This window comes from Perna viridis, chromosome 2 (assembly GCF_037379345.1).
Source record: "Perna viridis isolate PV_CMFRI_1.1 ecotype Kerala chromosome 2, ASM3737934v1, whole genome shotgun sequence".
NCBI classification, from domain to species: Eukaryota; Metazoa; Mollusca; class Bivalvia; order Mytilida; family Mytilidae; genus Perna; species Perna viridis.
Window position 1 is genome coordinate 28,524,071 of NC_142446.1, and position 18,715 is coordinate 28,542,785.

General features: G+C 32.2%; 1 protein-coding gene across 1 annotated transcript; it reads left to right on the forward strand.

The window, feature by feature from the left end:
- The first annotated feature begins 494 nt into the window (after positions 1-494).
- Positions 495-18,195, forward strand: LOC148624350 (uncharacterized). Its single transcript, XM_088567133.1, has 9 exons — positions 495-706; positions 2,363-2,448; positions 4,361-4,457; positions 5,492-6,068; positions 7,867-8,110; positions 9,417-9,496; positions 12,203-12,350; positions 13,710-13,812; positions 14,034-18,195. Exons 1-9 carry the CDS (start codon positions 575-577, stop codon positions 15,990-15,992), a joined length of 3,426 nt encoding a protein of 1,141 aa, XP_088423259.1. The 5' UTR covers positions 495-574; the 3' UTR covers positions 15,993-18,195.
- The last annotated feature ends 520 nt before the right edge of the window (positions 18,196-18,715 follow it).

The window sequence follows — 18,715 nt, forward strand, 5'->3', positions numbered from 1 at the left end:
TCAAATCATTGTGTTGATTTAATTAGAAGTACTTGATGGTGATACCCGTGTTAATTCAATTGATCCATCATTTGTCAAGTGAATGCTAAGCAGTAATAGTGATGTATTCAATTATATTTGAAAAAAAATTGGGATCACCCTTGTATAGGTTATATACTAGTGGAGCTGCATACTAGATAGTGGGCGCAAGTCCCATTGGTTAAGCCATATTAGTAACTCTGTGCCTGTGGATGTATTTTACCTTCTCCAGGCGCATATTACATTCCATCTGGTGCATATTACTTTCTCAGGTCACAAATTCCAGCTCCAGGTGTGCCTAGGCATATATAAGTAGGATCCATTTTGCACGGCTAATTTCATTGCTACTTTTCACAATTAATTCTTCAAAATATGGTGTAACATAACTTTCGATATCTGGTTATCTCCCATAAAATTAACGCGAGAAGGTAGACAACTTCGCTTCAATTATTTCGACCAATCAAATCAAAGGGAACTAGATTCAAAGACACAAAATGGCTGCTTGTCAAACGTAGATTTCCTTGGCATTGTTTATCGTTTCGAATGAATTAGCAGCATGAAGCATATCAGTTGTATTGAGAAAGTAGACAATTTAAGAGCACTGATCAAACAAGATCTTCGAGAGCTCGGAATCAAAGTACCGAAAAGAAAAAAACAGAAAAAGCAACAATATCAAAAAAATCAACAGGTTATCATATATTATGACTGTGTATTGGTAATCCCTCATAGACGGTCCGTGCGAGACTCTTAAGAGTAGTCAAGGACGTTAAAACCCCCCTTAGTTATTCCTTATAATTTTTTTTTAATCCAGACCAATTATACATTCGTCCCTAATATTCAATTTTGTTATAATTTAGCTTAGAACCGCGGCTTTGCTTCAAACGTCTGATATTAACAGTGATTGGGCATAGAGGAGGCTGTGTGCTTTTTATCACATTCCTGCTGAAAATGCCCCATTTAAACTGAAATTTTTACGAAGTATTTTAAAGAATGACCCACTGCATTGATGTGTCTTTAAAATGTTCGGGAAAAATGTGGATGTACGTACGTGTATCTCCACTGTTGCTGTTGTCATGAACATAACCAGCCGCTGAAAAAAATATAACTGATTATATTATGCAAATCGAACCATAGCTTTTCAAAGATGGGAGAGGCAATTGTTTTCTTTTTGGAATTTAAAGCTGTCAGTTGCATTGTAATTTTGTTTACAAAAATGTACATCACATGATATGTGTAAAATATTCCCACTATCCATGGAGAACTGTAATATTTCTGATATCTGTACAAAGATATCTGACCATCTAAAACTGAAAAGGATATTGCTAGAGATGCTCTTAAGGGTTAAAAATTGTAAAGTATGGCGAAGTGCTACAAAGTTGTCAACCATTTTGAAAGCAAGGAGAAAAGGGGGGATGGGGCTTGGACTTTAGAAAAAATCTTTTTATTCATTCATTGACAAAAAACATTTCCCTGTTATTTTACAAGACAGATTCAAATGAAAATATTGATTCGCTTGCTGCTGAAATAGAAAAATATTGCTCTTGCGAAACAAAAATTCTCATCCGACCCTCACCCCTTTGTGCCAAAGGAATGTCTTTACTTTTTTACGAGTCTCGCAAAAAATGGTAGGCCTACACATATGGTAAAGCTTGTGGTGCTCACTGATTTAGGCAATGCCTACTCCATATTACATTACATATTGTTCAAATTTGAAATAAAAATTGGTCTACAGTTTTATTGACACCTACCAATATTTAAAATATGTTAAATAACTTGCTCATTCATATCACAAGACAGCTTCTGTGTAAAATGTGAATTGTTCAAATCTGATGACATTTTTAAATCCATATCACATTGTTTATGGTGTCAAATCAGCCGTGATGTTACCAAGACGATTTTCAGTTATTGGTAGTTTGACTGATCTTATGTTGAGTATAAGTCTGGATGTTTTGAGATGTTTCCTTTGCATTAAAGATAAACTCTACTCACATTGACATGCTGGTCAATAGAAGGACAGTAGTCACCTATACACAAAACTAGATGATTTAAACTGTGTAAATGGGTGGACCATATCATGTGAATCTCAGGTATTTTTCCACTCTTTGCAACTGAAATTGATATGGCTTCTTCTACAAACATGTACATGACACGTGTACTGGTATGATGCCAAGATTAACATTTTTAGTCTTTCTAATAATTAATTTAGTCAAGAGTTATAATTTTTCTTTAAATTTGTGATTTCATGGTTGAAAAAAACTAAAAAATAAGTACCCCAAGAATAAACCATAGACATAATACCATTACTTCTATTTTTACTGTATTTATGTTATTTAATCTATTTTAGGAAAATGTTGATGGTAATGGGATATTTGAAAATGTCCTTGGTCAAGTTGCCTGTGTTCATGTACCAAAATGTGGTTATGTTCCAAGGTAAGTAACAGACTGCAGTGGTATAGAAATAGCTTTAAAAGCATAACTTATTTCAAAATTTTCCTGGAAATTCAGTAGATATTACTAGACTAGACATTAGAAGCGTCAATTTATACCTTATTTTTTACCTGTGAGTTGATGTGGAGTATAAGTCAAATGGTCAATTTTGGCCCAAAATCAATGAAAAAACACATGTATAAGTTGAATTTGGCAGATAAGTAGAGGATAGCCAAGACATCCATCAAATAAAAGTTGTTGGTATAACCATAGGTGTCCGTGGAGATCCAAGTGGAGCATTTTACATAGAGTACATGTATTATTCCAGCAAAGTAACTTTAAATGGTATCATCAAGTTTGTTTATATTTTTAATAAAGTGCCAATAACTTTGGAATGCTCCATCTGTTCATGTTTTACCGGTAAATAATTTTGTAGACATGTCTTCTAGAATTTGTTTATATATTTTAATGGTTTTGAAGTTGTGCATGAGGATAAAGCCCTGAGGAATGATTTTGTATAACATTGTCATATTCATTCATAACTGGATAGCGGCACAGATCAATTATCTTCGATCAACAGTTTGACACAAAATGAATTTTGTTTTCCAATGACATGTGATTGCGATTTTTAATTAATGTATATTGTAATAAAATCATTTCGCAACATAAAGGCCAAGCTCAGGTTGGAAAAATAGTAGGTTTGAAAGTTCAGAGGTCTTAGTACAAACAAATGTTGGACCTTAAATAATTAATTTCATTGAAGTAGATCTGTCTTAAATGAACAATTCTATGTATCTGTAAAACCTGATGAAGACACCATAGTCTAATGGAATGCATTGTAGATTAAATTTTTCTTATGTAAGTCAAATTGAACAATAAATGGAGGCTGGCAACCTGCTTTAAAAAAAAAATTGACTTATAGTTCGAAAAAAAAATATGGTGCATAAAATTAGAAAGTCCTGGAATAATTTCATTCTAATTCTCAAAGAGACTGCAACCTACATCTTAACAGTTGCATTGTTTTTAAAATTATCTTTTGAATTTAATGGTGTACATCATACATGTACATGTATAATGAACCAACACCTTGAAAAGGTAAAATGCTACGGAGTGAAGTTACGGTGGATACCTAAAAAGTATTCACTACAATAATTGTCTTTATACTCCATTGTAAATATATCACAAAAAAGACCTAATTTACACTGCTATGAGTTAGATAGGTCCTGTTGACCTGAATAAATCTATCTCCTAACAGTGTAAATTAGGTCTTGTCTTGTTATGTCCCTGCAACAAACAGTCGGGGGGGGGGGGCACATTAATTTACCCCTGTCCGTCCATTTGTCTGTCAATCCGTCCAGATTACACATAATCATGGCTTGTCCAGCTATCTCCTCATACAGTTTTTGAACTACATCAAAAATATTTTGCAGGATATATCTACACATGATGAAGGTGTGCAGGGTCAAAGGATTTTGATTTTCTTGAAATATTACGGAAATTGGAGATAGTTAGACATAGTCACTTTCATCAGAAACAAGGATATATTGCTTGTCCTGCTATCTCCTGTAGTTTTTGAACTACATGTAAAATATTTTTTGCAGGATGTTTCTGCACATAATGTTGGTTTGCAAGGTCTTGATATTTGTGGAATATTACGAAACTGGGTGATAATTAGACAAATGATGCGGGGGCTCCTGTGACAAACAGGGCTTCTAATTTTGGAATTTTATGGTGCAAGGAGTACTTTATCAGTTACACTAGTACATGTACTAAAGTAAAAAATAATGATAAATTTGAAAAGGTGTATTTACATAATTTACTAGTTGGAACTTTTTATAGTTTTTTTTATACATTTACAATACATGTAATTATAAAGTTAAGATGTTTTAGTTGAGGCTTTATCTTTGCATTCAAGGTTTTTGGTGGATGGAGCAGACATTATTAAGAGGAATATTGACCAAGAGGGATTGTTTAGAAAGTCAGGGGCTGTCAGCAGAATAAAAGAATTGAAAGTAAGTCTTAATGACAAATTAAATTAAACACTTCTATGCTCGATGTCACATACATCACATTTTCTAATTGAATCTCTACTTTTTAAACTGTCAGGACTTACCGCTAGAGTTGTCTCTCTTTTATTTAATCTGAAGATAGTTATATGCATGACGTGTTAGTACCAACGAGTTGCTTATTAGCTTAAATCGTGTGTAACAAATCCTTACGGGAAAATCCCATACTAATGTCTGTCATGTTGGTTTCAACTGGACGATTTGTTTACAAACAAAGTTCGTAAGTTCCTGTCAAACTCCAGTGACAATCGTCTGCTTGATAAACTTCTCTGTATTGTACGTTGTTTGCATGGTATAAATCTGAGATATCGGAACTAACGCCGAAATGCACTCTGGGTTCTTCGGTTTTTGGACAAACCATTTAAATGTAAACAACAGCTCCTAGCAACCCAATCACTGTAAGCATGGCACTTTTGACAATGTAAATATTGGGACCGAGAATTAAAATCTCACCGTAATTTAATGATTCAATGTTTAGGGAGAAGCCATTTGGCTAAATGAATGATCAAGTCAAATATTTAAGACAATTTAAACAACAGTAGATGTCAGTAAAGTCTTAAAAATATTTTTATTCTGTAGTGAACTTGAACATACATGTAACTCATAAATGATAAATCAGAAAAAAGTGAATTAATGTTGGCTTGGTTATCAGTTATTTAGAACTGAAATTTTGTAAACTAAGTACATTTGTAACAGGTTGCGTGATTTATTACAGTCATGATATTTTGATCTGAACTTAAAAAGGGTATTGTGTTCTTCCAACTAAAGATACCTTCATGTATTACATGTAGTCTAGCTTTCTGTTCTACTAGAAACTCCTTTTTAATTGAAACATTGCCTATATGTGGAGTTGAAGGGTATTTGATTCTTTAATTGACTTATACATCATTGTATACATCACCAGTTTTATCAACTTTTGGTTTGATCTAGAAATTACATGTATGTGTTTTCTAATATTGACATTTTTTTTGTTATTGCAGGAGAAAATAGAGAAAGGAGAAGATTTGGGAAATGCCAATATTGTTGATGTAACAGCCCTTATCAAGCAGTTCTTTAAGTGTCTACCTGAACCATTATTTACTAGTGTGTATCACGATGCTTTTATACGATGTATACAGTTACCAGAAAAGGAGGAGGCTAAGCAGGCTGTGCTATTACTTTGTCTCCTTCTCCCTGGTGAACACCTAAGTACAATTAAATATGTAATGACATTGCTAAAACAGATTGCTGAAAATTCTGATAAAAACAAAATGGATGCTGCAAACCTTTCTGTTGTTTTAGCACCTAATCTGTTGTATCTTAACAGTAAAAGTGAAAAAATGAATTCAACAGAGGAGAAATTGCTGCAATTTCAAACATCTGTGATTGAAGTGCTAATTCGCCATGCTGATGAAATTGGTTATATATCTGATAGTCTGCATGAACGTACATTGTTAATGACTGAGTTTTTTGGAACTGATGATGAATTGGATGCTAGTAGTGATCAGTTGGAAGAGTCTAGGGACAACAGAAAGAAAGAAAAGGATAAAAAAAGAAAAAGAAGTGGATCGTTTACAGGCAAGGGAAATAAAACATTTTCTTTGCCAAGGAAAGGTTTGAAATTGTCTGACATTGCATGACATCAGGACTGTCTTTTGTATTTGAGTCTTTGTTGTGGCTATGCATGATAAGTCTTTAAGTTTAGGGGTCATGATATTTTGAAGATTTGTCATCATCCTCTCTCAATCCACTTTAAACAAAGGTCAAAGATCACTTTACATCCTTCTTTGTTTGTCTGTGTGGAATGTAAAGAACTTTTTTTTATGGATCTGCTTTGTGTATCGTAACTTAATTAGGTAACTATCATCTTTTGGGTAATACCTTCAGTGATAGGAATTAGAGGGGGCTTGTGCTTTTTATCACATTCCTGCAAAAAATGTCCCAATAAAATTAGAAATTTTTACGAAGAATGTTAAAGAATGGCCCAATGAAGTTCTGAAGATCATTAAGAATTCCCCATTCTTAAATTTTTAATTCCAATCTCTGTACCTTTACAAATAGCATTAATTTTGCTAAATGAACATAAGACATGGTTGTCAAGGATATTTTTAGGACATTTGCTTGTTGTTACCAACATCAACTGATACACTGTACCTCCAAAACTATAAGAGATACAGGAATATAACCTAACTTCAGCTTGAAGAGCTGTTACGAAGTATTCATCTTGTCCAATTTACAACAACTTAAAGGGTTTATTCCCTTGAACATGTTGAAAGGCCAAATTTTGCTGTTTTTAAAACTATTTTATAAAGGTTACACAATGGTGCGTTTGTTGCATTTTACCATATCTGTATCTTTTTCTACTTACGCGTATTACAAAAGCATGCTATAGTTCAAGTTTAATAGTTTAATAGCTACTTTTTAGTTATTACCTTTGAAAGGCTAAAAAAGACTTTTTAGCAGGTGAACATATCAGACTCTAGCGGCCCTATTTAGTGTTAAACGAAACTTGAAAATGGTTGACAGGTATTTTTTTTTTCACTTATCAAATTATCAACAGATACATGTATGTATCAGGAGGGAATGTCAATAAATTACATTCTGTTTAACTTGTACTTAAAGTAAAAGCTAATGATAAAAGATTCCTTTTGATTTGTGGCATATACATTTGTACATGTACATTTACACTTTGCAGAGACAACACTATAATAATTTTTACAAATTATATTCACTAGAGGATTAAACAGCTATTTTCGGTCGTTTATGCAGTTATGAACGTATCTTGAAGCTCCCAAACTCAATGAACGGCCAAAGGCTGTTCATGTAATGTTTGGGAATGGAGAGATCCGTTCATGCATGCATGAACAACCAAAAATAGCTGTTTAATCCTTATAATCCTATCCCGATGTTTGGAACTTTTTTTTTTAAATGTGTTGAACGGGTAAATGTATTTATAAAATCTAGTTGTGAGACAATTTAATTTTGGGGCGAATTTACATGTAGTTAGGTTTTCAGCATTTTTAAGTTTCTTTCTCCAAGCTGTAAATTACTCCCTGTGCACAAACTGTACCAATTAAATCAATGTGGATGAAATTAACTATTCTTACGGCTATATTATGCTGTTTAGGCCATTTCCACACTCTTTTGAACTACACAGGCACCATATTGGTTTCAAGTTGACTGGCATTCTTGCATGTATGAACGATCTGGCAAAGTTCATACAGATATGAACATTCTCTACCAATCAAAAATGGCTATAAGCATGAAGAATCTTATGATTATAATTATTACAATCTGGATGACCTTTTACATATATATATATTACAGCTTAGACATAAACAAGCAAGTTTTTAATTTACAATTGTATTTCTGTTAGGAATTGTTAGTTCAATAGCCCAGAGCATTACCAAATGGAGAAGAAGTACAGATGGTAAAACAGGAAATGTTAGCAACATTAGTCAGGCCAGCAACATCAGTGATTCTAGTCATCTAAGTACTAAGTTGAACAAGAGTACAGTTCATCGAGAACATCCACCTATAGACCCTTTAGCAGCCACACCCGTTGTCATGAGGAAGAGGAAGGCATCTGGAGAAGTTGTAGCATTCTCTACTACTAAAAAGTTAGAACATTTTATTAAATAATGTTGAACTAATTTTGTGTAATTTAAAGTGTCTGCATTTTACTTTTAATAATGCAATCTTACTATTCAAGCAACTAATATGCATATTTATTGATGATATTTGGTCACTAACACTTTGACTCCACCTTCTTTCCTACCTTTGCATGAACTATCTGTTTATTGTAACCTTACTATTGGGGGCACAAGTATTGAAGAAATGTAATAAACACATCATATAAAAATTAAAAATGATTAGAATTACAGTATATTGACTAGAAGTTTATGAGTTATGAATTTGGCATGTATCTTAAAAAAAACTTTTAACCTGATTCTAAGCCTTATGTATATTGTTTTCATTTCAAGTCAATTCACTGTCATTGTCTGTTTTCCAACATAAAATTTCATAGATTTAGAATTAATAAAATGGATAAGGGCTTCAAGCTGATGGTACATTATGTACACTTGGACTTAATTGCGTAAATTAAAATTGAAGTAAGCTATTATTTATCTTTAAGTAATGATCATTTGTATAGTTGTGTTGTCTAATATTTTAGTGTCAATGAAATTGCATGCCACTTGGTACAGAAAATTAGGGTGGAGGAATTTCTGTTATAATTGTTAAGATGAAATGTAGGAAATTATTTCAACACTTTTTTTCAGACCTATGTTACTGTCTTTATATTTACATTCAATTTTTATGTGAAAAAATTGTCTGCATACAATTTATAGCTTCAATTTTGACTTAGATCAAAAGCGAATTGGATAAAAGCATTAAATGAAATAGACATGCATATCCATAGCAACTGTCATGTGTACAGACTTCAATACAGTGTAGTATCAATTTGTTTAGTATTCTTGGTTGGGTCTAATCAAAAACTCAAATTTTCAATAAAATCTATGATTTTCATTGACAATTTAGATGTTTTAATAAAATTTATGAATTCCAAAAAGATTTACACACAATAACATTTATACCAGTGAATGTAAGTATCTTTACAGTAGTAAATAAATTCATATTTCAGTGCTCACCTTTAGCCACTAGCCCTAAGCCAGGGGCTGGTAAGAATTGATTTGGGCTTGTGAATTTGCTGTGTACTTATCTTGATTCTAGCTAGTTGAATTCTATACAGTCCTGTATTATTCGGGATAGTGGTTGAGAATTTTGAAGGAAAGGACTGATATTTTAGTGTATTGAAATTTTCAATATCAGTAGTTCAAGTTTAGAAGGACTTAAAATTCATTAGATTAGTTGTTATGTGACCCATTAAAAAATGGGTGTTATTGGAAGTATCATTTCTACTTACAGGAAAGCTATTTTACAGAATTTACAAGGCTCTGCACTTGGAAATACACCATTTACACCTGCCACAGCACTCAAAAACATGGGTAATTAGAAAGAATATGTAGATGACAGTACTCCAGACATAAACTGTTAATAATGCGGAATCAGACACTTTGTTAAACATTGGTCTCATTAACCACTCCTAACCTTTCCACTACTTTACATGTTAAAAAAGTAATTTTCAAAGTTTCACTGTGAGTTCCCGGGACAAATGACATCTTTAACTTGCAAACCATTGTGAAACTTCGAAAATAAGGCTTTCAAAATCATTATACTAATAAAATGATGTTTTAGAAATTCTTCGCAAAATTAACTTGAATAAATGATAATGAAAATCCACATTTTTATCTTTTCTGCTAACTGACAGCAAGGAGGCAAATTACTCGCACATGTAAACAATATTCATACACTTGTAGTAAATTACAAATATGATTTTAAAGTACACTTTTTCAGCTTTAATTTGACTACTTTTAATCAGAATACACACAAATAATGCATTTGAAATGCATAGGTCTAGGTTCAGTGTGTTTTGGTACTACATAGGGGGTGGTCATTTGACAGGAAGTGGTTAATGAGACCATTGTGCATCTAAACAGAGTTACCTACCCTTACAATTTTAGCATAAGGTCATGGTTTTTAACGCCATCCTACAGCCTGACAATTGTTTTTAGTTCCTTATGATTTAGGAAACTTCCAACAATGTTCTGATTTTCAGATTTTTTTCAGTTCTGTTACACTTTATTTTAATTTGTTTTTATGAGACTCCGTAACTATTGATACAGTATTGTACCAGTGGTCATTTACAGTTTGAAAAACATCTAAAAAAAAATTACGTAAAAATATAGTTCTGAAGAAAATAATGATGTTCATGCAAGAAAAAGCTGGTTTGGACTTCTTTTTTCTGTTCGGTTGATAAAGAATATAAATTTTTAACAAAAATGATTTATACCATGAACCTTTCATAAAACTGGTGAAAAATAGGATCAGGTCAAACTTACACAAATCCTATATAACCGTATTTGTTGTAGGGACTTTTTTTGGCATAAGTATTAACTCCCTGTGATTTCGACACTTAAGGAGGAGTTACATCTGATACTGGGTAGTTTGCAGTAAAAAATGGTGAAAATCAATATTTTTATTGTAGATCAAGATCTGAACAGTTATAAAGCCATAAAGTTATAATGTTAATGTATATTATATATTATTAAAATTGTTTCCATTCTACATGACAGACACATTATAAAATATTTCAATAGATAATAAATGTTCAAACAGAAGTGGAAGCTTCTAGTTTTCAGAATAATTTTTCTTACCAAGTTAACCACTTTCTTCTCAAAGTGGTTTAAATTGATACCACTGAATGTAAAGATCCCCTGACAAACCATAACTTTCCCTATTTTCACTCTCAGTAATGGAAGTCATGAAAAAATAGCTGTAGCCCTACATTTTTCAACCACTCAATCTAAAAGTTGAGCACCAATGACATTACACAGTCTTCTGACCACATGGCTAATTAAAATCTGTACAGCATGGGTCATTGTTGATTTTGAAATAAATAAACTTCAATCACATTTTTTAAGAAACTTTAAGGAGTGTTTTTATATATTCAGTATGATAAAGCAATTAATTTATCAAACGAAAAAAAAGGAAGTGTGATTGTTTTGTGACATTTCCTTTAGAGATTTAGATTTTTATTTATCATACCTTTCAGAAACAAAATTTAGGGATCTATTGAAATCACATTGTCCATCCAACTGTTTGATATTTTATTGCAAGTATTTTAAGTTATTTGACCACTCTCATTCTGGTTAAAATCTTATCCTGTGTCAAACATTTAATAACCATCAAAATTCAGAGCTGCATCAAGCTTGAATTTTGTGTCAATATTGGCCAAATCTGTTATGGGTTCAATATGCTGGTTTATGCTGTGCTCCATGAAGTTTTAATTAGGTTATTTCAAGCTTATTAGAGCTTTTAATGCCCCTTCTTCTTTTGTTGTTTTTAAATTTCTCTGCAACATGCAGCCACAGCTTTGATATTTTGTAGGGTTTAGAATTTCAGAAAAACTATTGCTACTAGTTTGAATAGCATGTACACAAGTAGAGGTGTGCAAAATAGATTTTTGTCAAACATTTCTAAATCAAAGGTAGTTGGACTAAGTAATATCAGTATTACATTGGGGTGCATTTCTTGTTATATGGCAGTGTTCTAGGATTCCACTTTCCCGGCACCCAGGGGCAAATATAATTTTTGTGTAGGAAAGTTATATATTATGTTCCACTTTCCTTATGGTAAGTAGAAAATTTGAATTTCTGGAAGGATTTTTTAAATGTAGAAAGCAAACTTTAATTGTGGGCAAGTTAATTTTCATTTGGAGTTTTCCCTTGGAAACCTAAAAATTCCTAGAACAGTGTATGGATATCCCTTACGTTGTATTTCTTCGTACAACTTCACATGACCAATATCTGATAAAGGACAATACTAGTATACTATATGTGTGATGGCAATATAAGAATCTCCTATACAGCCCTACTAAGAGTTTTTTTTTAAATCACATGCTTCCTTTGCATTACTTTGTCTAGTATGTAGTTGGTTTATTATTTTTTGTGTGTTTTTTTTACTGTGTAAGTGAGAAGAATATAGTGATAATATGTAAAGGTTATAACAATTTTTTTAAACATTTTTATAGAATATTTATTTTATTATTAAGTTAGTGCCTTGATCAAGTTCTTATATTATATTTTCTGCAGATATAAAGAAAGGAAGTTTGGACACACCCAACATAGCTTTCAGTAATAGAGGACAAGTTGCATTTAGTGCTACTCCATGTACTAATGGGAAAGGTTCTAGAAAACGTTTGAATCTCTTTAGTCCTGGAAGTATGAGGAAAAGTAAAAAGTAAGTAGGCTGATAGATCATATATATTTTATAATTATTATTTAGTCACATGATATACAAGAAACTTATATGGTAATGGTATAATCTGAATCACTATGGTAACAAATCAGTGAAAGTAAGCATTTACTTTTTATAGCAGTTAAACATATTTTATTGCTTAATCATATATTTTGATATTCTTTCATATTAATCATGGCTCACCACTGATGGGGATACACTTGCTGTTAAGTAATGAGTTCTTTATGTGAGTTTTACTGTATACTGATGTAAGAACTTTCTTTTGATTAAGTTGAATTATTTTGAAATTTGGTATGATGCTATTATGTCGTTATTAGTATTGTTTTTAGACACATTATGCAACAACATAAAATAATGTATTATCATTGGAGATTGGAATTGTTGTGTTTTGTTTTGTTTTTTTATTGAGGAAATAAGGTAAAAAAAATAGATAAACTTGCCCTACTAAGAGTTAGTCTTGGATATCATGTAAATTCATGTATGTCTCCTCTCCCTTCGTTGGGGTGTAGTTTAAAATAATTTTGCTTGCCCATTTTTTAACATATAAAATAACTCAAAATTCAATTAATACTTTGTTATAAAAAATGATTATATAAACCTGTTTGAAATTTCCAAAACAGGGTTTCTTTTCACTTTAGGAAGCTAGGTTTCAACTGTTGGAGATTGTGGTCCTATAATTCTATATATATATATAAAAAAAAAATAGAAACCAAATGGTGCTAAAAGTGTTGACTTTGGTAGGGGGGGTAAGTGGCTATTTAAAATTCTTTTACTTTGATCTTTCTCCTGTGTATTATTTGGTGAGTCCTGATTTAATATACATTCAAATCTACGTGTTTGTAAGAATCGGGCAAAATGGGAAAATCAGAAAAATGCATGTCAAAACCCCACCAATCTTACAATGTAATATCACTCAAGGATACTTTCTCTATTTGAAAAGACCATTATTTGATCTCTGCATCACTGGCTTTGCTCAGAAATTTTTCAATAGAATGTTAGAAAAATGAGGTTTTTGACAGAGTTAGCTGCCTTTTAAATGTTCATTTTCAGTGCATTTCAATGATATTAAAACTCAATTAGCCAAAATGATATGGAGAATATTATCTTTTATTTATGATGGTGCAAATAGTCAAATTACACTATCAAAATAATGGGTTTTTTTTCATACCATGTTTCACCCACTGCCTGATTCTTACAGAGACTGACACTTAATTATCATATTGTATATTACTAAAACTTATTAGGTAATTGTCATTACTTTCTGGTAATAATGGTATCAATATCTGCTTTTTGCAGTAGTGTCTTACATGGCAGCTACTAACCATAACTCCATTGTTACAGGAATGCTTCAGGATCTAATATATCTACACAAAGTGCTGCCAAGAGAGGCAAGCCACCAGGCAAAGGTTTATTTAGGAGGCTTAGTGGTGGTAAAGGAGATAAGGTACTCAATTTATTTTTGTCACTCCTTCATCTTACTTGCTGTTTCTCACAGATTTTTTTTAGAAGTACAAATATACCTTATGCTCTCGCTTGCCAAGTTTCACACTATTTCAGGTTTATACTGTCTTCTTCTTGATGATTGTTTTTGTTTTTTTTTAATTGTCAACTTTATTAGCTTGTTGTCATACCACATAATGGAAACAGTTATTTTTCTCATTGCAGGCTGAGTATGAGCTCTCCCAGTCTGAACAGACTCGGCAAGTTGGACTTCGTTTATCTAGTGGATCACCACTGACGTCTGAGGATTCAGATGAACAGAACGAGCAAGGATCACCTCTGCCCATAATCTTAAATAACTCTAACACATCAATTCTTCCTACTGAACAGTCAGTTATATCTGTCTGTGATGATCGTAACTCATTGAATGAGGGCTTTATAGTGGACGAGGACCTTGATATATCTCAGAATGATACTTCTCAAGTAACAAGAGATGATCTGCCAAGGCACTGCTTGTCTGATACAGCCATTATGTACGCTAATGATTCTAATGCAAGCTCATTATCCAGGTCTATGTCTTTAGATGCTCAAAAAATTAGATTAAGACGTGGTCAGCCTAATAGTGTGAAAACTGGGCTGTTGCATGGAGAAAAAGAAAATGTCCAAAAATTGCGCAGAAGTTTTGGATTGGACAAATCTGAGATTGGGGAACCAGTGCCTTTACTTATTCCCAACTTGCCTCAATTTCAGAATGCTAAAGAAATTTCTCATGTTGTTGATAATGTAGGTTATAAAGGAGAAGATAGAAGCACTACTCCTGAATTACCTGTTCTTAAAATAGAAACCAACACAGAATTTAGTTCTGCTGTGGTAGAATCAAATGATGTAAATATGGAATCTGATAACATATTGACCTTTGATAGTGACAAAACCACAAATATAGAAATAAGCACTGATGATAAGGAACATAAATTGCCTTTAAGTACTAGTTCTGACGGTTTACTGTACGGCCAAGAAGTTGGCCATGAAGAAAGTGACAAAAAATCACTTACCAAGACTTTCTCTACTGACAGTGGTAAGGACTCTATGGTTGATTTTTCAAGTGCAAACCTAGGCAAAGAAACTTCAGCTTGTACATTAGAAGAAAGCAAAGCGAACATTCAAACTAAGAGATCAAACTCTACATATGATTTGAAAAAACCTCTGCTTGCTAGTGTGAGTAGATCTCAAAGCTTATGTGAATCATCAAAAAAGCCTCTTCCTAATATTACCCCTAACTTGCAGATTTCAATGGACACTCACAAATTGTTGTCTAGAGCTGGTTATCTGGCATCAAAATCTTCTTCATCAGAAGATGTGGTAGTTATGGGTCCACCTGCTCCTAAAATCAAACATGCTGATGTACAAATACCAAAACATGAAAGTGTAATGGAACTGGAGTCCCAGCAAAGAGGACGAGTAGCTAACACTGCAAAACAGTTCAATGATATATCTGAGAGGCATCGTGACCCTCACAGGTTTCCCAATTCTACATCAAGAAAAAGAGGTGTCTCTCCAATTAGAATACCCACAATCTTTGCTCAAAACGATGAAGAAGCTGCTAAAATGAAGGATTTAGTTTCAGTGAAGCAGAATGTAGGAAAGGGACAAGCAAAACTACCAATATCAACACAATTGTTAAAGCCTACAGAAGATGTAGCATCAGCAGCACCTAGTAAATCTAAGCTACAAAGAAAACCCAGTATATACTACACGGCTGACCACTGTAAACTGAACGAATCATCACTCCTTGAAAAAGTCTCTGAAGAAGAAGGTATGGATATTGAAACAACAGGGTGTGCAAGAAAAACGAATTCAAATGTTCAGATAAACAAAGAAAATCAAGCAGTTATTGGTAAACAGTCTGATGATCGGAAATCTACTCCAAGCTGTCAGTCCAAGGTTCCTGACATTAAACTTCCACTGTCTACTCCCTTAACTGAAATGGTTGTATTACGTACTGCAGCTGGAATGACCCCTAGGGAGGTAATAAAAAAGTCAAGGTCTCCGATTAAACCTGTCAAAAGATTGCGTTCTCCAAGTTCTCCATGTAGAAACTCTCCTCGAAAACATTCACCCCGGACAAACAGACATCATCTGAGCTCCATCCCCTGTCACTTACAAGATGAAATGAGTCCTTTGTAATTGTTCTATTAGTCTTCCTTACTTAACTAAAAGGTGCTATTGCTTCTGTTATAATTGCAATTGTCAATACTGGTTGATCATGATAAAATTTTATGCTAACTTTTACTGTTTCTACTTATTGATCATTTTTAGATAATTTTAGTCTTTTGGATATGATTGTATTCAATTTTTCTTTTATTTTGTGAATTGCTCAGAGTGTTTATGATTGTAATAATTTTTAAATGTTACAGTTACTGTGTATAGAACTTTTAAGCCTGTTATGTACTGGGATATTTGTATCATTTTATATGATTAACTTACTGATTTATATATTTTTTACTTAATATTGTAGAAAAGTCACAGTAATGTAATGCTCAGCAGTTTCTCTACTAATTCAAGTTTTTTTTTGTCAAAAACTTACTTATTATACTAGTTCAAGTCAAAAGTTAAGTTGGTGCACAAAACTTTGACAAAAGATTTAAAAGCCTAACAAGAGACTAATTTGTGAAGTTAAAGTTACACATTCTTTAATGCTTCAGATTTAACAGAATAGTTCAGAATGATTCATTTTCTTACTTGAGCTTGTACAGCTTTTACAAAGGCTGAACTGTCAGTGTGCAAAAAACCAACAATGGCTTGTTCATTCCTGTGCATGGCTATCTTGTGTCAGAATTTCAGACAATCACATTTCTCTGAATTGTTTCTGTACTGAATATTAAATTTGACATTTATGATATTTTTATTTGGTTACTAAGAAACCATTACATTTTTTTCCAGTCATTAGTGTGTTAGACAATTTTAATTTAAATAAGTAATTTTTAGTGATACCTATACTTTAAATGAACTTATTACAGTTTACTGTAATGCTATATTACTAATTAAGTAGCAGTCTTTGTAAGAAGCATGCAAATTCTGTAATACGTGATACACCACAAAAAAGGCTGCACTTTTTTTATTTTTATTTTTTTTTGTTATTGTATTGCCTTATAGGTCTATATGATGAAATGTATAATTATTCATTCCAATCTGTCTGCTCTTAGGAGATAATTCACAATAATTGAAAATCCAACAGTTTCTCTTGTATTTTAATGTCATCTACAGAGTTATCCCCCCTTAATTTTGAATTCTACAGTGCATTCTGTATAATTTTTATCTCTTATGAACAAGGATGAGCCACATGTAATTTTTTGTTTACTTGTGCAATTTAAACAAAATATCAAAAATAAAAATATGTAAGCTTTCCAACCATGTATTGCATTTTGCATGATTCTCAGCTGGAGTGCTATTTAAATTGTTTCTAAGAGTTAACCCATGATATATCAAATATTTAATAGACGTGTTTTATGTAATGTCTTCTTAATTTAATGATATTACTGCTATATTTTGTCTTTCAAAATCTTGCTGAGTCTTATGGATGCTCTAGAAGATCATACACTTTCATTATATGTTTTATGTGTTAAAGTTTGCATGCTTTTTGATTCATTGCATAATATTTACTGTGTTTTTTTTATGCAACATTAATTATTGCAAGCATCTCCATTTTGTTATTGTTTCTTAGGTTCTTGAGTGATCAAACTCATGTCCATACTTTCCTGACCAGTTGATACTTATTTGTAATATTCCTTTTACTTATTCTTACCTATACTCTGTCATTCATTTTTTTAGTGTTCTGTTTTTCCCTGCTCTTAATCTTCAAAGGTATAGATATCTTATCCTGCCAGCTGCTTTTTAGAACAGATATTATCCTTTGACTTGAAACTTGCATTCTAATGTAATATTGGTTGTAAAGTTGAAAACCTGGTAAATTTCAATGTAATACATGACTGACTTGTTCAAGTTTCTCATGCATGTACAGATATTATCATAAAGATTTTGAATTGTCATATTGAGCAATTGCATTAGAATGGAGAAAACTGTATTGTAAATGAAGATTTGTAAATGAAGTCAATTCAGGTTACTGACATGGCTCCACTGTTTTTTAGGGTTTTTTGTTTACAGGTAATAGTTAAAAGTTTATGGGATATTAAATACCCTATACAAGTGGTTTGTTAGCTGGGGAGAGAGTATCAAATATGAAGAGAATTAAATTTAATCAACAAATACAAGTGAAACATCTATGGTGTCTTTATATATCAAGTCAGTTAGTACCTTATGTTTGTAATCTAACCATTTTTATTCAGCTGTTATGTTATATACTACAAGTCATATAAAACAGTCAAAACGACTAATTGTTTGTTTTATTTAGGTCAGGACTGTCACCATAGATTTAAGGTAGATCAAACCTATTACACTGAGCATCTTCCTCAGTCAACTTGCAAACTCATATAGAAGTATGTACTCTCAGATAGCTTTATATATCCTTTTTATAATAAATAAACTCTATTTTTAAATTATTTTAAAAGGTTTTTTTTTTTTATTAATCTACATATTGTTACATAACTTACATTATTTCAAGGGGAGAAAATTTGATGGAAAATGTTAAATTTAATGGAAAGTTTTGAGTTTTGGTGCAATCAAACCAAAAAAAACTTCCAGTGACCAATAATGCTTTGTAATAGTATTGAAGAATATCACAGAACTATTCTTTGTACAAATTTGAAAAAAAGAAAATGTATATACAAGTTTTTAGCTCACCTTGCCTTAATTTGAGCTACTGCCATTCGGACATATTTTCCTCTGAAACTACTGGACAGATTGTAACCAAACTTTGGTTGAATGTTCCTAAGTGTTTCTGTAACTATCCT